The 26290-nt window shown below is 38.2% G+C and overlaps 1 protein-coding gene and 2 pseudogenes across 3 annotated transcripts in view; all 3 read right to left on the bottom strand.

The window, feature by feature from the left end:
• Nucleotides 1–597, bottom strand: part of LOC102472255 (WASH complex subunit 3 pseudogene) — a 9364-nt pseudogene extending 8767 nt beyond the window's left edge.
• Nucleotides 1–26290, bottom strand: part of TAOK1 (TAO kinase 1) — a 191186-nt gene that overhangs the window by 88233 nt on the left and 76663 nt on the right. For 2 of the 3 annotated variants that reach the window (XR_001369549.2, XM_006165471.3), the window contains exons 3-8: nt 22137–22208; nt 14260–14361; nt 12016–12061; nt 11337–11433; nt 7576–7689; nt 1434–1525 (exon numbers count right to left, since the gene is read on the bottom strand). Coding sequence is in view for 1 of the 3 variants with exons in the window: in XM_006165471.3 (XP_006165533.1) it covers nt 1434–1525; nt 7576–7689; nt 11337–11433; nt 12016–12061; nt 14260–14361; nt 22137–22208 (523 nt within the window). In the remaining 2 variants the exon portion in view is untranslated. Of the gene's footprint in view, nt 1–1433; nt 1526–7575; nt 7690–11336; nt 11434–12015; nt 12062–14259; nt 14362–22136; nt 22209–26290 lie in introns of those variants that run through there. The other variant, XM_027767110.1, reaches the window with a different exon arrangement.
• On the bottom strand, nt 2405–7160 carry LOC114005504 (cytochrome c oxidase subunit 7C, mitochondrial pseudogene; annotated as a pseudogene).

The following is a 26290-nucleotide window of genomic DNA, read 5'->3' as shown; positions in this document are numbered from 1 at the left end:
TTTCCCCCCCCCCCCCCAATTTACTTTTAATGTGTTATTTTCAACCCTTGGTCAAATCTTTTAGAAGGTTCCATTAAATACTCCCAATATTTCCTAGTTTGAAATAAAATTTGGGGCCAGCCCCATAGCACAATAACCAAGTGCAATGTATTGAGAGTCAGCTCTCATATGACTAATCATGGTGGTTTAAGTCCTGGCTTTGGCACCAAGAAAGGTGCCAGGCAAGTATACCTGTGTGTTCAAAATGCTAACAAGATGGGGAAATGGAGTGAGAGATAGCAGTGTGATTATGTCTCACAGGGGTTTACTTTCTCTCTCTCGGGCAAGCACTCTCTCTGGCAAGCACACACACAATCTAGTTACTATTAAAAAAAGAAAAAGAAAAAAGAAAAAAAAGGAAAAGAGAGAAAATAAATTTTGGTGGAATATTCTTAGAAGGAAAAAAGAAAAGACTTTTTAGGCTGGTTGGAGAAAACTTAGGGAATCCAGGGCAAGAAGATGTCATCATCTTCAATTACAGTGTGAGTTTACTTACCCACCTGGTTTACTTATTGTGGGGATGTTAACAAGTTTAAGATGGTCCACTGTTTTTAGCATAGTTCTGCTTATGAGGAACGGAATAAAACATGCATAAAAATCAAAATGCTACAGGGAGTTGAGTCCAATTGTCACCTCCACTATAAAATCCTGTGGCCATGATCCCTATGCCTATCACCTGGCTTTCCTTGAATAAAGTCTGCCTTATTATCTTTAAAACAAACAAACAAATAAAACCCACAAACTGTAACAATATGTTATATTCCCTGGCATATAATTTTCATACCTAATTTAAAGTAATAATACACCTAGGTAAATGTAAGTAATTCATGAATGCTTTAGAGATCTTCTTTAAATGGTGGCTTGCTTTCTCACTTTCCCTTTTGCTCTCTCTGTCTCTCTGTGTATCTCTCTCTGGTCGAATTAAAATTTAAAAATGAATAAATAAAATTAATAAATAAGTCTTTAAAAAAAAATACAGACCGTCCCCAAGTTAACACGGTTCAACATAGAATTTTTTGACGTTACGATGGTGCAAAGAATACTTCAGTAGAAACTGTACTTTTAGTACTCATACAACCATTCTATTTTTCGTTTTCAGTATAGTTTCCATAATTATCTCAGGTACTCAATACTCTGTAATAAATTAGGCTTTGGGTTAGATGACTTTGCCCAACTAGAAGCTAGTTCTGAGAAACTGTAAGGCAGACTAGGTTAAACTGTGACATCTGGTAGATGATGTATTATATGCTTTCTCGACTTTTAATATTTTCAAATTATGATGGGTTTATTAAGATGTGACCACATTTTAGTGAAGAAGCATCTGCAATTTGGCATAGAAATTGAGGTTAAAACATCAATCAAAACTTAATCCAGTTATGAAGAACAATGCTTACCTAGTTCAATACATGTTATTCCAAGAGACCATACATCTACTTTGCCATCATACTGTCCTTCATCCATGGCTAAAATTACTTCTGGGGCCATCCTAAAACATAAAATGTTCACATAAATTAAAATTTTTAAAAATGTATACTATTCTTTGAAAAAAAAAAAAAAAAAAAAGTATAATATTCTTTGAGAATGTCGTGACCATCTATATGGAGAGCACTGGTTTGAATTCCAGTCAATAACGTGGACCTAAGAATTTTTACGAAGGACCAACAGTTAGCATAATGGCTATGTTGCTGGACTCCCAGTAGTCGACCGCGGTTCACGTCCTGGACCCAGTGGTTTAAAACTTACACCGGGTGCATGTGCAGGCATGCCCAAGATCCCGAGAGGAGAACGGAGAAGGGATTGTGGTGTGGCCAGGGTGACTTCTCGCCTTCTGTCTCTCTGTCTCTCTCTGTCTCTCTCTGTCTGTCTGGCAAGCGCATGTGCCCTATTGCAAAAACCTTTCCAAAAAAAAAAAAAAGAGAATTTTTACGAGAAATAGTGCAATGTGAGATTCATCATCATCATCTGTCACAATCATGTAATAGCATCCCAAAAGATGGACACCTCCTAGAACAGGGTTGTATTCTATATCTGTTCAAGGTAATATATTATTTATTTTTTTTTTTTAAAGGCACAATCTCACTGTCATAATCTTCCTGCCTTTGTCTATCAGTTAGGACTACAGGTACATAGGACCACACCCAACTCTTTTTCAGACAAGCTCCTCCTTTGTTATCCAGGCAGTCTTCAGCATACAATCTCCCTGTCTCCTTACACACACACACCACTATTCCCAGCCTTGAGATCAGACTGGAAATTGAATCTCAGCCTCTAATGTGGTCCCAGACTAGAGAGCATAGCATCTTTTCTTTCTTTCTTTCTTTTTTTTTTTTTTGCATTCAGGTCTTATTTCAGAAAAGAGGTATTATGCATTCAGGTCTTAAGTTTATTTACAAACATATTCAGTACACTATGATTTTAAGAGTTTGATCCATTTTCCAGAGATTGTGACTGTGCCTCTTAAAATGTTCTTCATATCTATTAAATGGATGAATTAAAACATCCTTATTTCTTAAGTAGTTGGTGTCTTACTATAAAGAAAGTGGCAGCAAATCCAGATCCAAAGTATAAAGTCATCATAACGAGTAACCGCCACTTGTTTTCCACTGTAAATAGCAGATTCTTTCCCGGGCCCTCCTCATAGTGGCTCCTGCGGACAACAGAGGGCATGGACCTCCAGATGGTCTGTCCCAGCTGCTGGAAGCCCTGCGAGAGCGCAGAGTCTGAAGACGGGAGAAATGGCCGCACGGCCCCAATTTTTTTCTCTAGGGGCTTCCCCTACTTTCCTTTTCTGACCCCAGAATAGCATCTTTATTTTTTTTTTTGGGGGGGGGGGGGTTTTTGCTGTAGGGCATGTGCACTCACCAGAAAGACAGAGAAAGACAAGGAGACAGAAAGTAAGATATTGCCCCCCTCCCCCCCAGGGGGGATGACCACATCACAATCCCTTTTCCTCCATTCTCCTCTTGGGATCTTGGGCACACATGCACATACGGCTGGTGTGAGTTTAAGTCACTGGGTCCGGGACACGAACTGTGGTTGACTACATAGGAGTCCAGCGACATAGCCATTACACCATCTGCTGGTCTCAAGAGTATAGAATCTTTTTTTTTTTTTTTTTTTTTGAGCATAGCATCTTAGTGGCATACACCACTACTACTGGGTCCAAGTTTGCAGATTTTAATATTGCAAGTTCTTTATGCCAGTGATCCTCAGATATTTTGCCTCAGGATACCATTACAACTAAGTTTTGCTTACCTTATTTTCCTTGAAGTAACAAGCTTTTTTCACTTAATTATCACAATAACCAAGACTGAATAACCAGTTTCTGTGTGTCTTTCAAATAAAAATGGTATTGCATCATAAAAAGCAGCTAGAGTAGCTCACAACTCAAAAAAAAATTCACATAATTATCAATTTTATGAGTGTCTGAGCTATAAAACACTAATTTGTATCTTTGATTAGATTCTAAATACTTGATAAAATTTTATAATTCATTTGTATTTGGTTGTAAGCAAAGACAGACACAAAATATAGTTGCTGACTACTTCACTAAGATTGTCACCAGACATTCTCAATGTGGTGTGTGTGTGCAAAGACACAGATATACATATATGTGTGTGTGTGTGTGTATATATATATATATATATATATTCTTGAGTTCCAAATACGTTATACACAAATTAACAAATATGTAAATAAAGTAAAACTGCTATAGTCAAAACTGGTTTTATTTTTTGCAAATGTTCTCTAAAATGTTGGAAGCTTGAGAAATTACTAATTTTTTTTGGAGAAGTTTTTGTTATAGGGCACGTGTGCTCACCAGAGAGACAGAGAGACAGAAAGCAAGAAATCACAACCCAGGGGGGATGGCCACACTGTAATTCCTTCTCCTCCATTCTCCTCTCGGGATCTTGGGCATGCATGTACACGTGCCCTGCGTGCGTTTAAGCCCACCGGGTCTAGGACTCGAACCACAGTCAACTACATGGGAGTCCAGCGACATAGCCATTACGCCATCTGCTGGTTCCAATAATTTTTTTAATTAATTAATTTTGCATTCTTTCACTGAAAATCACTGCAGCATACAAAATGGGATTTCCCATCCAGAATACACTGTTAAGTGGCTTAATCATACTTGTTATCGTCAACAAATAATTTTACATTTCTTGTTTTTTGTATATATATTTTTCCCCATTTCTCAACTTCTGCCATATCTCACCCTCCTCCTACACTATCTCTGGTATCTGTAGTTGCCTTCCATTCTTTTATTCTTTTCCACATTTCATTAATTCCCAAAATATTTTAATTAGTCTAAATACTTTCAATAGTAAGTTCAACTGATATATACATATCTGTGAACTCATGTTGACTTTAGGCATGAAACTCTGTGGGTAGAGTGAATATCCACCAGGTCTAGAACTCGAACTGTGGTCAACTATATGAGAGGCCAGCGACATAGCCATTATGCCAACTGCTGGTCCCAAAGAATTATTTTATTTAACTTTATTTATTTATCCATTTATTTTAATTTGAGCCAAGAGGGACAGAGTGAGAGTGAATGAGAGAGAGAAAGAAAGAAAGGAAGTAAGCTGCCAGGTCCAGGACTTGAACCACAGTCGGCCATGTGGGAGTGGAGCGCCCTTAACCACCATGCCACCTGCCAGCCCCCCTGAACAGTAATTTTTCATAAAGCTTAAGAATCACTCAATTGGGATGGTGTAATGGTTACGTAGCTGGATCCCCATGTAGTCGACCACAGTTAGAGCCCCAGACCTGGCGGCTTAAATCTCATGCCCAGCATGTACATGCCCAAGATCCCAAGAGGGAAATGGAGGAGAAGGGACTGTGGCATGGCCATCCCCCGTCGGGGGTGACTTCTAGCTTTCTGTCTCTCCCGTCTCTCTGGAAAGCTCACATATCCTATAGCAAAAAATCTCTCTCAAAAAGAAAACAATTACAAGAAAAAAAAGTAATTTTTGTGTTTTTACTGCAGAACTTCCCAAGCCTTTTTCTTCTTTTCAGTTTGCCAGAGGGCATGTTTACTCGCCAGTGACAGGCAGAGATAGAAAGGGGAAGAGAGGAAAGCAGTCCCATATTAACACCGCAATCTCTTTTCCTCCATTTCTCCCTCCTTTGGGGATTTTGGGCACACATAAGTGCCCAGCATGTTTTTCAAGCCATTATATCCAGGACTAAAATTGTGGAGCTGGTCATGTGAGAGCCAGCCACCACCACAGGCTGGTCCCCAATGCCTTTTTAATATCTAATATTCATCACCGATTTCTAAGAGGGGTATAACTAAGAAGTATTATTGGCTCAGAGAACCTCTTCTTCTGGAAGAAGTTACGTCTTCTATCTAGGACTGGAGTTCTACACAAGAAATGGCTGCCCATTTAGAGAACTGGTCTTCAATTTTCTTTTATTCATTTACCTCATAGAATTTAAAACAACTGTACCCTCTTGTACATTTTGAGGTTAGTATTTATATTTTATGAATGGAATAGCTGCAAATAATATAATGTACAGCACATATAGATTCTGTAATTGTGTATGTATTTTGTCTCTTTCTGTCTTCTTTCCGGTGAGCACATGCGCCCTATAGCAAGAACCTCTCAAAAAAAAAAAAAAGGGGAAAAAAAAAAAAAAGGGGAAAAAAAAAAAAAAGTCCAGTCCTTTGCTTTGAGCCTATCAAAACATCAAACAAACAAACAGGGGAAAAAAAAAAAAAAAAAAAAACAACCAACCTTGGAATTAAAAAATCAAGTTCACTCAATTTTTTTTTTTTTTGGGGGGGAGAGGTTTTTGCTATAGGGCATGTGTGCTCGCCAGACAGACAGAGAGAGACATAGAGACAGAAAGCAAGAAATCACCCCCCGGGGGGATGGTCACACCACAATCCCTTCTCCTCCATTCTCCTCTCGGGATCTTGGGCACGCATGCACACGCGCCCGGCATCAGTTTTAAGCCACCAGGTCCGGGACGCGAACCACGGTTGACTACGTGGGAGTCCAGCGACATAGCCATTACGCTAACTGCTGGTTCCCAAGTTCACTCAATTTATTAAAAACATAATCACATAACCTAATTGACCAAGCTAGTCTTTATGATTATATCATGAAAAATAAGAATCACTTTTTGTCAGAAATTGCCTGGTTTCCTTTTTAAATTAAAATAAATGTGTTAAATATGTTAATGTGTGCCCATGACAACAGAAAGAAAGACGGTAATAGGAGAAGAAAAAAAAAAAGAGGATTGAAAGGAAGGAAAGTGACAAGGGACAGGGCTTTGGCATAAGTTTGTGCCCTAACTCCTTCAGTATTTCTCATAGACACTATGCATTCTCAAAATGCCTGCCAAGAGTGCCTCTGAGGCTTTTACTTCCAAACCAATGCATCATTATAATATTTAAAATGGATGAGAAGCCTTTCTCTTACAATGTGAGAGAAGGAGATTGGAAAGGTAAGTGAGAAAAATGATACTGCGAACCAAAGGCATTGCTTTCAACATACATATAAAAAGAATATACATAAATTAAAGATCTGAAAAATTATCATTTTTAAACTTGCTGACAGATTAAAAAAACTGGGGTGGGCGTAAGAAAAACAGAATACGTAAAACAGGACTAGCCAGGGGGCCAGCGGATGGCGTAGTAGTTCTGTTGTTGGACTCTCACATGGCCGACCTTGGTTTGTGTCCTGGACCCAGTGGTTTTGAAACTCACACTGGGCGTTTATGCATGTGTGCCCAAGATCCCAGGAGGAGTGGGGAGGAAAAGGGCTTGCAATGTGGCCATACCCCCAGTGGTGATTTCGTACTTTTCCTCTCAATGTATCTGTCTCCCCCTCCACAGCCCAGCGACTGCATGTGCCCTAAGGCAAAAAACCTCTAAAAAAAGAAATGACAGGATAAGCCATGTGATAATATTGGGTCAAGAGACTAGTACGTAATGCCAATCATCATTTTCTTGGTCTACTTTTTATGTAGGTTTAAATTTTCCATAATAAAAGATTAAAATAGAAAAAACTCCAAATCAGCTACCAGGCTTTAAATTCTCTTAGTCTAAAGATCAGTGATGCACAGTAAGTATAAATCTAAAGAAAAGAGACATTACCAGTTGGCATGTCTATCTCCTCTGCAATTTCAGTTTTATTTAATTTTTTCAATCACATATCCAATGTATGATACAGATAGTAATAGCAAACATGATGGGAACAAAACAAAAAACAAGGAGATGAAAGAATACTCCAAATACATAATTTCTTTCTTTTAGGGTTTTTTGCCATAGGACATGTATGCTCACTGAAGACAGACAAGGGAGAGGGAAAGTGAGAAGTCACCACCCAGGGGGATGGTTATGCTACAATCTCTTCTCCTCTCTTGCATTCCAAATATATAATTAAAATGCATAATGCTTAAGGTCAAAATATCCAAAATAACATTATATTTCTAAGAGAAAGAGAATGTATCTGATAAAAGTAAAATAATACATTGCTTATTTTAATTATGAGAGTCTATAATAGATAGGACTATTCTTACCAATATGGTGTTCCCACAAAAGAATTGGCAGGAGATGCCATGGAAGCAGATCCAAAGTCAGCAAGTTTCACTTGGCCTGGTTCTGTCAGAAGGATATTTCCTGCTTTGATATCTCTGGGTTTAAGAAAAAAGGAATTAATTAATACATATGTACGTATTTATGTATGTATGTATTTGCCAATGGGTGCCTATGCTCATCAGAGAAATAAGGAGAGGAGAAAGCACCCACCATGGGGATTGGTCAAACTGCAATATCTTTTCCTCCATCTCTCCCTTCCTTTGAGACTTTGAACATGTATGCACGTGTGTTTGACTTGTTTGTTAAGCCACTGTTTCTGGGACTCACCACTCAACATATAAAATCCAGCTGTCTCAACCCCCAGACCACAGAGCCAGCCAACACAAAATATTATCTTCTCTATATTGAATTGTGTTTAAAATGAAGACAATCAAACAAGAATTTATAAGATACAGAAGGAGAAATAAAAATAATTCAGTGCAAGGATAATCTTGTCATTGAGAAAATGAGCTTTATGATTCAAATGAGAAAACAAGAAATACAAAATTCAAATGAATATATAAAAATTTTCTAAAACAGAAGACAATGATCATAAAAAACATAAGACAGAAAAACATTTAATTGAATATATTGGGTAGTCGGAAAAGTCATGATGCATTTTTACATAGAAAAATACATGTACATTTGACTTTTCTGTATAAATGACTTTTCTGATAACCCAATATTTTAAAACATCTGACTTTGTGTATATTGGTACAAATAGTGGTATTAAAAATAAACTAACTGGGGCCAGCACGTGTTATAATGGTTAAGGCACTGGACCCTCACATGGTCAACTGGGGTTTAAATTCTGGACCTCACGACACGAAAACCACACCAGGCATATGTGCATGCATGCCCAACATCCCAAGAGGAGATTGATGGACAAGGGATTACGGTGTGGACATCCCTTTGAGGGTGATTTCTCACTTTCCCCCTCACTATCTCTTTCTGGTTAGCAAATGCACCCTATGGCATAAACGTTAAAAAATTAAACATTAAAAGATAACAATAAATTAGCTAATAATATCTTTATGATGTATATAACTTCTGAGTAACTTACCATTTAAAAAAGAAACAAAAAAAGTTCTCATCTCCAAATGTGGTGTTTTTTCAGGGTCAGCAGATGGCATGGCGGTTAAGGCACTGGACCTCCCACATGGCTGATGAAGGTTCAAGTCCTAGACCTTCCTTTTCTCACTTTCCCTCTCTCCTTCTCTTTCTCTCTAGTGAGTATACATGGCCACACATTTTAAAAATATAGTAGTAATAACAAATAAAATTAAACAAATAAATTTTAAAAACATTAAAAAAGTCTTACTCATTCTAAACATTAGCATAGTTCTAATTAGTATTAAATAAAAATAGAAACATATGGATAATATAGTTTTAGTAAATTCCAATTTACTTTTTAAAAGAATTATTTTTATTTAATTTTATTTATTCCTTTTTATTTGACCAGAGAGGGACAAAGTGAGAGAGCGAGAGACAGAATGAGAAAGAGAAAGTGAGAAAGCCATTGCCAGGCCCAGGACTCAAACTGCAGTTGGCCATGTTGGAGTCCTGTGCCCTTAACCACCTTAACACCTGCCAGTCCCTTGATTTTAATAATTATTTATCTAATTGTATTTATTATTTTTAAAAGACTTATTTAATTTAACTTATTATTAAATAAATGTTTTTTCTTTTTCTTTTTTTGGAGAGGTTTTTCGCTATAGGGCGTGTGCGCTCACCAGAAAGACAGAGAGACACAGAGAGACAGAAAGCGAGAAATCACCCCCCAGGGGGGATGGCCACGCCGCAATCCCTTCTCCTCTCAGGAACTTGGGAATGCACGCACATGCGCCCGGCATGAGTTTAAACTGCCGGGTCCGAGACTCGAACCACGGTTTACTATGTGGGAGTCCAGCGACATAGTCATTACGCCAACCGCTGGTCCCAAATAAATATTTTTTAATAAATAATTTATTTATTTTTTTATTTGACTGGAGGGGAGTGTGTGAGAAAGCAAGTCACCAGCTCCAGGACTTTAACTGTGATCAACCATGTGGGGAGTCCAGTGCCTCAACCATCATGCCCCTGTTGGTCCCTATTATTATTATTTTGTTGAATTTGCTATAGGGCACACATGCTCACCAGAAAAAAAAGAGAGAGAGCGAGCGTGAGCATGAGAAAGCAAGCTGCCAGGTCCTACACTCGAACCATGGTCAGCCACGTGGGAGTCCAACAATCCAATCACCACGCCACTTACTGGTCCCCTCAATTAACTTTAATACTTACTGTTTTCTGAAACAACAAACATACTACACATTCAAACTGAGAAAATTATGAACATCTATATTATGGGACTGTATATGTAATGGACATTACAGCATGCATATAATCTTTGAAAGTTAAAAAATAAAAACTAAATTTTGAAGCATTTGTCAATCATTATGATAGTACTGTAGTGCATATACAGTACTAACTGAATCTATTTTTTTTCCACATGTTTTTTAAAATGCAGAGGTACTTTGGTGCTGGCAGATTGGTGTGGTGGTTAAGGTGCTAGATTCCCACATGGCAAACCATGGTTCGAGTCCTGGACCTGGCAGTTTGCTTTCTCACTTTCTTTCTAGTTACATTGAAAAAAATGATAATGATAAATAAAAACAGTCCTACAAAAAAAAAAGCCTACAAAAAAAAAGAAGTACTTTGAAGTTGAGAAAATCCTAGGTTCTAATTCCAACTCTGCTACTCACTTATTTACTAGCATATAGGTTTCTCTCAGGCCTTACTATCTTTTTATCTATAAAAAAATAATAACTAACTATCTCACAAAGACCATGTACTTAATAGGTATTGTCTGGATTAGATATAATGCTAGTTTCCTTCTAAAACAGCCAAAAGTCAATGTTAAAAGGCATTATAAAATGGTTTAACCTCAAAGTTACTATCTATTCTCAACTATTACAAAGGGTTAATGCTCAAGAACAGTGTTTAGGTAGCTTTTTCTTTTGGGAGAGGTTTTTGCTATAGGGCGCTTGCGCTCACCAGAAAGAAAGAGAGAGACAAAGAGACAGAAAGCAAGAAATCACCCCCAAGGGGGGATGGACATGCCACAATCCCTTCTCCTTCATTCTCCCCTCAGGATCTTGGGCACGCACATACATGCGCCCGGTGTGAGTTTAAACCACTGGGTCCAGGACTTGAACCGTGGTCTGCTACATGAGAATCCAGTAGCATAGCCATTATGCCAACTGCTGGTCCTATAGGTAGCTTTTATTTATCCTGTAGTGAAATCAATTGAACAAATTTGGTAAGGAAGACTAAATAACCAAGTTTTACTTCTAGCTCTAATCTATTTTGTTCAGCAAACTTTGGGAAATTAGTCACAAATGAGGCCATTAGTTTCTTCATCTGTAAAATGAAAAACAAAAAACTATGACTCCCCCAATACCCTTTCCAGTTCACGAATTAAATAATTCTACAAATAAACATTTAAGGCACAGTAGAAATGGAGGCAAAGATAAAATGATCATAAATAGAGAAATCAAGTGTACAACTATGTTCTTTTTTAGACATGGACAACCTAAAAAAAATGTAAGTTTATATTATTCTACTTGACTATAACCAAAAAAAATTTCAGGGTTAATCAATCTTAGGACTGATAAATGTAACAAGCCATTTACTTGGCAATACATGCTATTTTCGAAGCACTTACCTATGGATCATGGTATGAGAGTGTAAGTAGGCTAATCCCTGGAGAGCACCATGTGTAATTGCTGCTATTTCCACCTCTTGTAATGGCTTTTTGTGAACTTAAAATAAGAATTTATTTGAAAATAATTATTACACAGAACATTTCTACTGAAAAGAATAAACAAACATTGTATCTAATGTAATTTAGTCAGTAATTTAAAAAAAACTGAGAGTGAGAAGAGATTATTATCCAAGATGATAAAATATAGCTACTGAACATTAAAACTAGTACACAGTTGTGCTGGCTGTTAAAGTTATAATTCATAGCCAGCTTTCCTCTTATGCTAATGATAGTATCAACTATTTGGTTATTATAAAAATAAAAGTAATAATAAAGAACTTTTCTCTTTATCTTCTATTTTTGTTTTGAACAGAAGGAGCAGATCAAGTAGAATGACACATACACACACACACACAAAAAAGCCTGTAAAGTCACAATGAGAAAGCTAGCTTATTTTATGTTACTATGTAGTATTCAATGAAGATAGCACATATTATGCTGAGGATTTAGAAAAGGCTAAGTTTCTACTCTTTTTAGGAAGTTTACCTTGTTTAGTTTTAACATTACTTAAATAATTTCTAATTGAATTATCATTTTATTCAGTTGATACTTTTTTTTTTTTAATAATCAAGAAACCTACCTTCTAGTAAATCTGAAGCGGATCCCAAACAATATTCCATTACAAGCTACATGGGAAGAAAAATTATAAAGGTATTAAAATATATTACTATAAAAATTCTATTTGAGATCAAATAAGTTTACCTAGGAGATCAAGTAAATTTGAGGTAAAACAAAGTTTAGTCATCATTTGCTTTTAAAAATAAAATTATTAGGTCATTGGAAAAGTGACGACGTGTTTTTCTATGCAAAGAATGCATCATGACTTTCCTGACAATTCCATATATATCTGGCAATTTGTTAAATGCATATAAAGTTAATCTGTTTAATGTAATACTGGCTCTGAAACATACCAGAGACAGAAACAGAGAGACAGAGAAAGAGAAAGAAAACTTCCCCCATCAGGGCCTAGTCATGGCTGTAATATTTTTTCCTCTAATTTTCTATCCCATCAAGATCTTGAGCATGCATGTGCCCCAGATATTTTTCAAGCCTCTGGGTGGGACCCAAACTCTGGCTGTCCACATGGGAATTGGTTTCCTCTAGAGAGCACTTAATTGCTAGGCTATCATGCCAGTTTTACATTAATATTTTAAGAATGCCAACATAAAATCACTTCAATACTTTGTGTATGTTGTACATAATTGCTGTTATGGTTTGGATCAGTTAGTTCCTCAAAGTTTCATGTTTTTTAATCTGATGCTTTAAAACTTCATTCTCTGAAACTATATGCACAAAGATTAGATTACATTAGTGGTTTTTTTGTTTGTTTGTTTTTTTTTTGGTTTTTGGGGGGGAGAGGTTTTCCACTATAGGGCACGTGCGTTCGCCAGACAGAGAGAGAGAGAGAGAGACAGAAAGTGAGCAATCACCCCCCAGGGGGGATGGTCACGCCGCAATCCCTTCTCCTCCATTCTCCTCTAGGGATCCTGGGCATGCACGCACACGCGCCCGGTGTGAGTTTTAAGCCACCAGGTCCGAGACACGAACCTCGGTCGACTACATGGGAGTCCACCAACATAGCCATTACGCTAACTGCTGGTTCCCACATTAGTGGTTTTTATAAAAAGCAAACAGGGCACCTTCTATTGCCAGGCATTTGATACATATTAACTACTTTAATTTTCACAACAACCTTGTGAAGTAGGTCCTTTAGGAGTCACCACCACTACCAAAATCAAACTAGATAAAAATGCAGGGACCAGCAGCGTAATGGCTATATAGCTGGGCTCCCATGTAGTTGACTGCAGTTTGAGTCCTGGACCTGGTGGCTTAAACTCATGCCGGGCACGTGTGTGTGTGTGCCCAAGATCCCAAGAGGAGAATGGAGGAGAAGGAATTGCAGCATGGCCCATCCACCCTGGGGAGGATGGTTTCTTGCTTTCTGTGTCTCTGTCTCTCTCTTTCTGGCGAGCACACGTGCCCTGTAGCAAAAACCTCTCTGGAAAAAAAAAAAAAAAAAGCACTAAAAATTACAAATAGAAATCTTCTTGTTACATTAAAATGATAATTAACTGTGACTTATTAATTGTTCAAAATAAGGAGTCATTTCTGGTAACAACATGTTAAGTGCTATTAAGTGTCTCAATTCTCTGCCTTTTAGTCCAAGAGTCATGAGTAGGTCAAATTTCACCAGGATTCATTCATACTTCATGAAGATCTTTCTGGTTAAATGGATTATAATATATTTATATCAAAGAGACATGTTAACTTTTATCCTCAAGTAACAGGATTATTTTCATAATGTCTGAATGGTAGTTTTCTTGTTTTTAGAGGCTTGTGCCTTAAGATGCATATGTTTGCCAGAGAGAGAGAGACATACAGACACAGTGAGAGAGAAAGTGAGAAATCACCCCTCCTGGGGCGGGGGGTGGTGGTGGCTGGCACACAAAAATACACGCCTGGAGTGATTTTCAAGTCACTGGATCCAGGACTGGAACTGTGGTCGGCCATGTGGGAGTCCAGCGGTGTAGCCACTACACCATCTGCTGGTCCCTTGAATGGTACTATTAAAATTGTTAAATGACATTTTTACCACTCACATGAAAGTCAGAGGAATTCTGGAAAATCTACAGTATATCTGCAAATGTTTTACTATCTCTTATTGTCTATGTGTTCTAGAATACACTGCTATTCCTATCTCAGTATGAGCTAACACTTGAAATGTTTTTACATGTCTTTATACAATTAATTTGCGACATTCCACATTAATTCAGTCTAAACCAAAACTAGCTAAAACGTCAACATGAAGAGAGCAGATACCAACCCATGCCGTGTGTTCACGTAAATAGCAGCCTTTGTATTCTATACTGTTGGGATGTTTTATTCTTTGTAGAAACTTGACTTCCTTAATGATATCCTGCCATTTCTGTAAGGAGAAAAATAAAAATAAGAAAAAGATTTCAGAACTCTTTTTCCATAGAAGTAACATCAGAAAAAAATTACATTAAGGTTAACGAGAAGGTACAACATTGCTTTAGTTGCAATTTTTAAATAAAATGTCAAAAAATTCAATTACATTTATATAATTTACAACTCAATTACATAATTTTCAAAATTATTTCATTCAATGTTAAGACAAATGTAGTCTGAAAAATTTATCAAGTCTTCAACTCTATTTTGCAACCAAGGATCTTGATAGAAACTATATAGCAAAATGATTTTTCTTCAAAAACCCAACCTACCTTTCTTTATTTACAGCTTTAATTTATTTTTTAAAGAATTACTTTTTATTTAACTTTATTTGTTTACGTATTTATTTTAATTTAATCAGAGAGGGACAGAATGAGAGAGAGAGAGAGTGAGAAACCAAGTTTCCAGGTCCAGTACTTGAATCACAGTCAGACATATGGGAGTCCAGTGCTCTTTATCTCCACGCCACCTGCCAGTCCTATTTACAACTTTATATATAGTTTATATACCTTATATTCTACCTATTATATTTTTAGCTTCTTTCTTCTATCAAATTTTACAGTCTGTTATTTTTCTGTTACTGTTTTTAAGTCAAATTAAGTAATTCCTCTGAGATTTAAGTTCCTAAATGGAGATTCTTAAAAACACTGGGACCAGCAGGTGGCATAGTGGTTAAGGCGCTGGACACTCCCACATAGCTGATCACGGTTTGAGTCCCAGACCTGATGGCTTGCTTTCTCACTTTCTCTCTCTCTCTGGTCAAATTAAAATAAATGAATGAGGGACCAGCAGTTGTTGTAATGGCTATGTCACTGGACTCCCATGTAGTTGACCGTGGTTCAAGTACCGGACCCAGTAGCTTAAACTTACGCTGGGCGCATGTGTGTACATGCCCAAGATCTCAAGAGGAGAATGGAGAAGGGATTGTGGCATGGCCATCTCCTCTGGTGAGTGAATTCTCGTTTTCTGTCTATCTCTGTCTTTCTTGCGAGCACACAAGCACTATAACAAAAACCTCTCTGAAAAAAAGGGAAAAAAAGAATAAATAAGTAAAGAGAAATAAATAAATAAATTTTAAAAATTTATGTTATTATTTTTCAATTTGACCAGACAAGCAGAGGGAGAGAGAAGGGAAAGCAAGAAAGCAAGCTGCCAGGTTTGGGACTCAGACCATGGCTGGCCATGTGGGAATTCAGTGCCTTTAACCACCACACCACCTGCCAGCCCCGAATAAGTAATTCTTTTAAAATGAAAAATAAAAACAAAATGTCAATGAACAGTTATCAAAGAGGAATGTTCACAGAAAAAATAAAGAGTATGAAAACCTTCCCTACATATATTACTAAGAGCCTTTCTTACTACTATCTACCAGATAAATTTTCGGTCTTCATGACATTTCATTCCATGACAACTTAAAACATTTAGGCCATTTCCTAAAAATAGTTACTCTTTGTTTTATGTAATTTTTTTCTAATTGCAGAAGGCATGTGCACTTGGCAGAAAAAGGGAGCGAATTTCCCCAGTGGGGCACAATGACACCACAATCCCTTCTCCACTATTCCTCCTTCCCATCAGGATTCTTTCAAACTGCTGGGGTTAGAACTCAATCTGTGCTGGGCCATGTGGGAGTCCGTCTTCTGTGCATAGCACCTATCCACTATGTTATGGAGCAGGCCCTCAAAAGACAGCTACTCTTTTTGTTTTGTTTTGTTTTGTTTTGTTTTTTTAAGATATTTTTGCTATATGGCACATGCGCTCTCTGGAGAGACAGAAGGCAAGAAATCATCCCTTGAGGGTATGGCCACACCACAATCTCTTCTCCGGTCTCCTCTTCAGATTCTTGAGATTTTGGGTACACATGAACACACACACACCCAGTGTGAGTTTTAAGGCACTGAGATCAGGAATCAAACTGTGGTCGACTATGTGACAGTACAGTGATATAACCATTATACCATCTGCTGCTGGTCCTGATAGCTGCTCTTAAGAAACAAACAGGGAATGGGCCAGCAGGTGGTGGTAAAGGTGCTGGACTCCCATAGGGTCGATTGAGGTTCAAGTACTGAACCTGGCAGCTAGCTTTTTCACTTTCCCTTTCTCTCTCTGGCCAAATTTAAAAATATAAAAAATTAAAAACTTGAAATAAATAATTATTTAAAAAAAAAAAAGAAAGAAAGAAAAGAAACATGGGTGACCAGTGGATGGTATGATGGTTACATTTTTGGACTCCAAAGTAGTAGACCATAATTTGAGTCCCAGACCTGGCAGCTTAAAACTCACGCCGGTTGGGACCGGCAGATGGCATAATGGTTTTATTAATGGACTCCCATGTAGTTGACTGCTGTTTCAGTCCTGGATCCAGTGGCTTAAAACATGCTGGGCATGCACGTTTGTGTGCCCAAAATCCCGGAAGGAGAATGGAGAAGGGAGACTGCGGTGTTGCCATCCCTTCTGGGGGGGTGATTTCTTGCTTTTTTGTCTTTCTGTCTCTCTCTCTGGCGAGTGTATGCACCCATAGGAAAAATCTCTCTAAAAAGAAAAGAAAAAAGAAACTCATGCCAGGCCCGTGTATGTGTATGCATGCCCAAAATCCTGAGAGGAGAATGGACAAGAAGAGATTACAGTGTAGCCATCGGCCTGGGAGGTGATTTCTCACTTTCTATCTCTTTGTCTCTCTGGTGTCTACACACGCCCTACAACAAAAATTTCTCCCTTACACACAAACACACACGCACACACACACACACACACACAGAAAGATAAAAGAAAAAAAAACAAACAGTAAAATATGGGTTAGTCTTGTACTTAGTCCCAGAAATTCTAGAGGATTACAAGGTATGAAAAGGAAACTGGGAATCTATTTTCTTATTCTTGTTTTAGTGTTTTCAAGTTTTACCACTAACATAGGCAGCTGCATTCTGTTTTGTTTGGATATTTTTTTTGCCAGAGGGTGTGTGCACACACCAGAGAAAGACATAGACAAAGGGAAAGCAAGAAAATACCTGACACAGGAATGGTCACACCACAATCTTTTTTCCTCTATTTCTCCCTCATTCTGGGATTTTGGGCACAAATGCATACATGCCCAGCATGTTTCTCAGGCTACCAGGTCCTACCAGGTCTGGGACTTGAAATGCTCAGTCAGCCATGAGGCTAGTCCCTTAACCACCAGGTCATTGGCTAGTCCTTTAAGATATATTCCTAGGAGTAGGAAAAGTACTGTAATAGAAAATTTAAAAACTATTTTGCACTTGATTTAAGATCATATACCTAGGAGGCCAGCAGGTGGCATAGTGGTTAAAGCACTAGACTCCCACATAGGAGACCACAGTTTAAGTCTGGACCTAATGCCTTGCTTTCTTACTTTCCCTCTCTCTGGTTAGTTCATGTGCCCTATAGCAAATTAAAACAATAATAATAAAATCAAATAATTCTGAAAAAATATATGTTCTTTTATAAGCACTGAACAAAATACAGAATATATTTATAATGTTCTACACAAAATGCATAAGATATATTAATATTATAAACTGCTAAACTCAGAAAATCTGTTTTATGGGCTTTAAATTTTAAATTTAAAAACGCTGGGAGACAAGAAAAAGTATACTGTTCGATCTTAAAATATTTTCATGAAGGAAACCAATACAGGATGGGAAAAGATGATGCCACATGGCCCAACTGCAGGGAAGCAGCAATAACAATGCTACTCTGTAATTCTGGAAGTCAAATGCAAGATCAGGGTTTGTTCCTGGGTCCATCTGTATACACCAGACACCTGAGATATTGACTAGCTAGGAAGGCTGGGGGAAGATTGTAACTTGATTTTCTCATAGATGCCTGTGTCTATTTGTCGGTCTCTCTCATAAAATAGAGAAATAAAAAAATTTAAATAAAAAAAACAGATGACACCATAAATGGATTTTTTTTCCTGTCTTTGTGTGTCTTTCTCTTTTTTTTGGGGGGGGGGAGGGGATGTGTGTGTATATAATTTACCAAGGGGCATATGTCATCACTGGACAGAGACAGAAAAAGAGATAAAGAATCCATAATCCCTTGTGTTCCCTTTTTCCTTTCTTTTAGGATTTTTGGGCATGCACGCACAAGTGTTTTTCAAGGAGTTGGGTTCAGGACTAGAACTATGGGGTCATCCATATAGGTGGGATCTAGCTGCCTTAACAACCATGTTATCAGTTGGCCCTGGAATTATTTTTTTCTAGAAGTGACTAGTCAAACTCCACCAAAGAATAACTGTATGTGAAACCTGTTCCTAAACTGCCTTACAGAACAGCAAATAAAATCAGAGTAAACTTGATAGAAATGTTAGGAGATTTTTAGATATCAAAATAATGGAACAGTGATATAATAATATATATGTTATCATATTCATAGTGTAATCACCACAATAAAAAGATTTACCATAAAATTAAAAAAAACAAAAGCAGAAAATCAGGGGCCAACAGGTGGTGTGGTAGTAAGGGCACTGGACTCCCACATGGCCCACTACAGTTCAAGTCCGGGACCTGGCAGCTTGCTCGCTCTCTCTCTCTCTCTCTGGTCAAATGAAAATAAATAAATAAATAGAGTTAAATAAAATCATTCTTTTTATTTTGGAGAGGTTTTTGCTACAGGGCGTGTGCGCTCACCAGAAAGACAGAGACACAGACACAGAAAGCAAGAAATCACCCCTCATGGGGGATGGGCATGCTGAAATTCTTTCTCCTCCATTCTCCTCTCGAGATCTTGGGCACACATGCACATGCACCAGGTGTGAGTTTAAGCCACCAGGTCCGGGATTCAAACCGCAGGTGACTACATGAGAGTCCACAGTCACCGTAAAAAGTGCTCCCAAAAAAAAAATTTTTAAAAAAAAAAAAAAAAAAAAAAAGTAGAAAATCAAAATCTTTAAAATTGATCCAGCAAAATTCCACTTTTGGGTATATAGCCTAAAGAATCAAAAGCAGAGACTAGAAGAAATTTTTGTATACTGATGATTACAGCAACATTATTTATAATAGCCAAGGGGTGGAAACAACCCAAATAGTCACTGGTTAATGTTGTAAATATAAATATGGGTGTATATGATAGAAATATATAGATATATATACATATACATAAACATATAAACATACATATACACAATGGAACACGTTCAGCCTCAAAAACAGAAATTCTGGCACATGCCACAACATGGATAAACTTTGGGAACATTATGTTATGTGAAATAAGCTAGTCACCGAAGAACAAATACTGAATGACTTTTATGAAGTACCTATAAAGTAGGAAATTCATAGATAGAAAGTATCAATAAAATGGTAGTTGCTAGGGGTTGGAGGAGAGATGCTTGGAAACTATTGTTTAATAGGTACAGAGTTTCACTTTTGTGAGATTAAAAAAAAACTCTGCAGAGTCAGCTGCAGTAGCACAGTGGTAATACAATATTCTGCAATGCTGGACTCATATGGGAAGGTCCCAGGTTCAAGTCCTGTATATACACTGAATGCACATGTGTGCCTGTGATCTGAGCTATTTGAGGCTGGACACAGATAATGGTACCTGCCTCAGATACCTTTCTACTTCCCTTTCTCTCTCTCATAGAAAGAATAAATTAAATAAACTTTTAAAAAAATTCTGGAGATTAATAGTGGTGATGAATGGTTGCATAAAAATGCACTGGGAACAGCTGATGGCATAATGGTTACGTCGCTTGATTCCCACACTGTCGACCACAGTTCAAGCCCTGGACCTAGCAGCTGAAAACTCACACCAGGCACACATATGTGCATACCCAAATTCCTGAGAGAAGAATGAAGAAGGGACTGTGGTGTGGCCCTGGGAGGTGATTTCTTACCTTCTGTCTGTCTCTTTCTGTCTCTCCAGTGAGCACACACTCCCTAAGGCAAAAATCTCTCCAAAAAAAGAAAAACACAATATACTTAATGCCACTGAACTATATAGTAAAAATGGTTAAGATGGTAATTACAGGGCCAGCAGGTGGCATGGTGATTAAAGGCGCTGGACTCTGATATGGCAAACCATGGTTCAAGTCCTGGCCCTGGTAGTTTGCTTCTTCATTTTCCCGACTCTCTCTGGTCAAATTAGAAACAAATAATAATGCTGATAATAAATAATGAAATGAAATGAAATTTTAAAAAAAAGATGGTAATTATGGGCCTGATGTGAGACAGTGGTTAAGGTGCTAGATCCCACATGGGTAGCTGTGGTACCAGTTCCCATGTTGGCAGTCAAAAAAGCTCGCTGGGTGTGTGTGCATGTCTGCCCAAAATCCCAAGATGAGAATGGAGGAGAAAGGTTTATTGTGTGGCCATCCTCTCTGGAGTGAAGGATGCTTCCACACTTTTCTCCCTTTTTCTTTTTAACTCTCCAGCGAGTACATGTGCTTGATAGCAAAATTACAAAACATAAAACAAAAGATGGTAAATGATGAAAAAGTTTTTTAAAAAATTAATGACTAGCAGAATCCTAGATTTCAAAAGACTACATTTTATAAATAAATTTATATAACTAAGAACAATAAACTCTGAAAAGAACTAATTAGAATACTGATAAACTAAAGTAAATGCAATGTAGTAGCAATAATTTCTTTTGGGGGCCAGGAGGCGGTATGATGGTTAAGGCTCTGGGCTCACACATGGCCAACCATGGTTTCAGTCCTGGATCTGGCAGATTACTTTTCAACTTTCCTATTCTCTCTGTCTCTCTATGGAGAGGGAGTGTGCCTTAAAGCAAAATTTAAACTAATAATAATAAATTAAAAGTTTAAATAAATCTTTTTTTCTTTTTTGGGGACCAGCAGTTGCCTTAATGGCTATGTCGCTGGACTCCCATGTAGTCGACCACAGTTTGAGTCCCGGACCCGGTGGCTTAAATTCATGCCGGGTGCATGTGTGTGCATGCCCAAGATCCTGAAAAGAAAATGGAGGAGGAGGGATTGCCGTGTGGCCATCCCCCTGGGGGGTGATTTCTCGCTTTCTGTCTCTCTTTCTGTCTCTGTCTTCTTGGTGAGTGCATATAGTAAAAACTCAAAAAAAAATTTTATTTTTTTTTCCTGATTGTTACATAAAACCTCAGACAAGATACATACTGCGTATTGATTAAAGTTTATTTAAAACAGTCACTAACAATTTGTAAACCATTTAAAAAGATCTAATATAGGGGCTGGCAGGTGGTGTGGTGGTTGAGAGTGCTGGACTCCAACATGGTCAACCACACAGTCCCAAACCTGACGGATCACTTTCTCACTTTCCCCTCGTCCCCCTCTTTTGCTCTGTCCCTCTCTGGTCAAATGAAAATAAATAATAAACGAGGTTACATAAAATAATTCTTTAAAAAAATCTGATATAGGGGATAGCAGGAAGCATGGTGATTCGACTGGACTCCCACATAGCCAACCACAGATTGAGTCCCAGACCAGGCAACTTGCTTTCTCACATTCTGTTTCTGTCTCTCCCTGGTGAGTGCACATGCCCAGTAGCAAATTAAAATAATGATAATAATAATAATAAATAGGGAACAGTAGGTGACATGGTGGTTAGGGTGGTGGATTTTCACATGGCTGACCATGTTCAAGATCAGTAGCAAGCAGCTTGAAAATCATAATAAATAAATAAATAAATAAATGTTAAAAAAATAAATAAGTAATAATAAATAAATAATTGAAAAATAGTATGTCTTTGCCTAATACACCAATAAAAAAATACATATTTAACCTACCTCAGTAGACTGCTTTCCACTATAAGACATTTTCTTGATGGCCACAACTTCATTGGTACGTACATCTCGTGCCTTAAAAAGAAGAAGTAGTACTGTAAAAATTAACAGAATGAATCCGAGAATAAAAGCACTAGTAAACTATCATGTTAAAAAAGACACAAAACTGTTTTTTTTTTTTTTAGAGGTTTTTGCTATAGGGCGCGTGCGCTCGCCAGACAGACAGAGAGAGACAGAGAGACAGAAAGCGAGAAATCACCCCCCAGGGGGGATGGTCACACCGCAATCCCTTCTCCTCCATTCTCCTCTCAGGATCTTGGGCACGCATGCACACGCACCCGGCGTGAGTTTTAAGCCACCGGGTCCGGGACACGAACCACTGTCGACTACATGGGAGTCCGGCGACATAGCCATTACGCTAACTGCTGGTTCTCTCACAAAACTGTTTTTAAAGAACATGATTAAAACCATTTTCTCTTGTGATTTTTATTTTTACCAGTATGAAGCACAGAAGTTTTTAATCTTGATGAGGCCAATTTATTTATTTTCTTTTGTTGCTCATGGTATTGTGCTTTTCTTAAAAGCCTTTGCCAAAACTGAAGTCATACATATTTACCTTTATGTTTTCTTCTGAGTTTTATTGTTTTAAAACTATAGCACTTAGGTCTTTGATCCAATTTGAGTTAGTTATTATATATGATATGAGGTAGTGGTCTAATTTCATTCTTTTGCATTAAACAGATATATTGATAATTTAATTAGCTTAAGATAGGGTCTCATTTAAAGTGGGTTTATTGGGGCTGGCAGGTGGCATGGTGGTTAAGTGCACTGGACTCCCTCAGGGCCGACCACAGTTCGAGTCCCTGATTCAGTGGCTTGCTTTCTCACTTTCTTTCTCTCTCTCACTTAAAAAAGAAAAATAAATAAAGTTAAACAACATAATATAAATAAATGAATAAATAAAATGGGTTTATTGATACAATGCAGTGTACTGGATTGAAACCTAGAACAAAAGAAGGATATTATTGGGAAAATCTAAATATAGATTTGATTGGGCAGTTGGAAAGTAATGAAACATTCCTGCATAGGAAAACATAGAAAAATACATCATGACTTTTCCAACAACCCAATAATGCTGATTTTCCTAACTCTACCACTACCTCCATGCTTATCAGTCCACATTCTATTGTAAGGAAGTGCCCTCTCTTTTCATCCAACCTCCCTGCCTCTTCTATTATCAAAGTTATGAATTCCTATTTTATTCAGTTCATTATAATCCATTAACATTTATTTATTCCATGAGACACACACACACAAACGGACAGACAAGCAGCCCTAACATGGTCCCCATGTCATGATCAACTCCCTGGGTCACAGGCACTTGTGCAAGCATCCAGCATGAACAGGAGGCCACGGGATGTGAACTAGAGACCTTCTCATGTAAGTCTAGTGTTACTACTGCACTACCATCTGCCAGTTGTTATATTTATATTGATGTACAAATTATCCCAGATGTGGGCAAACTGAGCATCTTCAATCTGACTGCAGTGTCTCTTTTTTCCTTTTATTAGTTTATGTCTTCCATGAGCAAAAGAAACAGTGACAGAAAGACAGCACCTAACAGGGTCTTGACACCATGATCCACCCCTCAGTTTTCCCTGGATTACAGGCAGATACATGTGCCTGATATTCTGAGGGAGGTTTCCAGTTGCAAATGCAGCACCCATTCATGTAGGTCAGTCTCAGAGCACTGCATTTTACTGCTACACCACCATCTGGCCCCCTCCGGTATAATTTCGACACCTCCTCATTTTTTATTTTTATTTTTTTTAGAGATATTTGCTATAGGGAATGTGCACCCATCAGAGAAAAAAAGAGACAGAAAGTGAAAAAAAATCACCTCCGGGGGTGGGGGTGGGGGGTGATAGCCATGCTGCAATTCTGCCTATTACATTCTCTTCTTGGGATTTTAGGCACGCATGCACATGTGCCCAGCGTGAGTTTCAAGCTGCTGGGTCTTGGACTTGAACCATAGTCAGCCATATGGGAGCCCAACACCTTAATACTATACTACCTGCTGCCCCATCTCCTTTTTTTTTTTTTTTTTTTTTTTTTAAGATACAGTTTGTTTGTTTTTTTGAGAGGTTCTTGCTATAGGACATGTGCGCTCACCAGAAAGAGAGAGAGAGAGAGACAGAAAGTGAGAAATTGCCCCCCCACGGGGGATGGCCACACCGCAATCCCTTCTCCTCCATTCTCCTCTCAGGATCTTGGGCACGCATGCACACGTGCCTGGCGTGAGTTTAAGCCACCAGGTCCGGGACTCGAACTGTGGTCAACTACTTGGGAGTCCAGCAACAGCCATTACACGCTAACTGCTGGTCCCCCCACCTCACTTTTTTAAAAAATGCATTCTGAAAAAGTGCTTTCTATAGGGCCATCCCATGACATAGTGGCTAGGATGGCTGGATCCCACATGGCCAACTATGTGGTTCAAGTCCCAAACACAACAGCTAGAAAAACATGTCAGGCATGTGCATGCCCAAAATCCTGAAGGGAGGAAGAAAGAAAAAATAAGGGATTGCAGCATGATCACACACATGGGGTTACCTTCTCACTACCCCTGTCCTTTCTGTCTGTCTCTCTCTGGCAAGTACATGTGTTCCTCTAGCAAAAAAATAAAATTTTTAAGAATGCTTTCTGGTACAAGTTATTATTGGCTTATCTTTTACAGTCCCTGCCCTAATAATAAAATGAGTCATTCCTCCAAGGAGTCCCTGTGCTTTTTAGTGAGAAGAAACTCAAGACCTGGGTGCTAAGTGTACTCATTGTTACTTGTGTGTCACTGCAACCAGAATCTTGCAGCAGGTAGAGCTAGGAAGCATATTTCATTCATATGTATATGATATAATTAGTTCATATTACCTCTAATTCCTATCCACTCTCTAGCCTCATCCTTAACTTCCCTGATTTCTTATTTCTCTATTTTTATGTCTACTATTTCATAGTTAGAAATTCTGACTTCCATCCTTTAACACAGTTTTAGAACTATCACAACCACACTAATATGAAATAATTTGTCTATTAAGAATTCAAGAGCTGGGGACCAGCAGCTGGTGTAATGCCTATGTCACTGGACTCCCATATAGTCAACCGCGGTTCGAGTCCCAGACCCGGTTAAACTCACGCCGGGAACGTGTGCATGTATGCCCAAGATCCCAAGAGGAGAATAGAGGAGAAGGGATTGTGGTATGGCCATCCCCTCTGGGAGGTGATTTCTCGCTTTCTGTCTCTTTCTGGTGAGCGCCACGTGCCCTATAGCAAAAACCTCTCAAAAAATAAAGAACTCAGGATCACCCACAGTTTCCTTCTTCCTAACCAGAGTGAGGGTTTATAATTAAAATATTGTGTACAAAAGTTACTCAGAGGGACCAGCGGGTAGCATGGTGATTAAGGTGCTGGACATTCCCACATGGCTGACCATGGTTTGAGTCCCAGACCTGGCGGCTTGCTTTCTCATTTTATCTCTCTCTCTTCCTCTCTCTCTCTCTCTCTCTGTGCGTCTATCTCTGGTCAAATGAAATAAATGAATGAATAAATAAAATTAAATATTAACAAAATAAAAAGTTACTCAGATTAGCTCTATCTTCTCTCAAACATGGTTATGGTTATGTCCAAAATATAGTTGGAGTTCATTGCTGCTTTCTGCATTTCATTTCAGGGACCCTCGCTATAACACCCATATTGAAATAATTTTAGTTTTTAAATACAGAAAGTATTTATTGTCCAAAGATGCATACTCAAAGAAGTATCCTTCCTTCCACTATCCGTCTCCTTAACGCCATCCCACCATAACTCCCACACCATTCTTTTTTGTTTTCTTTCAGGTTTTTGCCATAGGTGTGTGTGTGTGTGCTGGCCAGAGAAAGGCAAAATGAGAAAATACGCCGTGGGTGTCGGGGGGTTGGCCACGCTATAGTCCCTTCTCCCAACAAGATTTTGGGCATGCATACACATGTAGTTGGCATGATTTTCAAGTCACTGAGTCTGGGACTTGAATGGTGGTTGGCAGTGTGGAAATCCAGTGCTTTACACCATGTGACCTGTTGGACCCACTACTATAATATTCTATATGTTGGGTTGATAGTTGTATAGGT

This window comes from Tupaia chinensis, unplaced genomic scaffold (assembly GCF_000334495.1).
Source record: "Tupaia chinensis unplaced genomic scaffold, TupChi_1.0 Scaffold143921_1, whole genome shotgun sequence".
In the NCBI taxonomy this organism is placed as follows: domain Eukaryota; kingdom Metazoa; phylum Chordata; class Mammalia; order Scandentia; family Tupaiidae; genus Tupaia; species Tupaia belangeri.
This window is presented reverse-complemented; position numbering and strand designations above follow the sequence as displayed.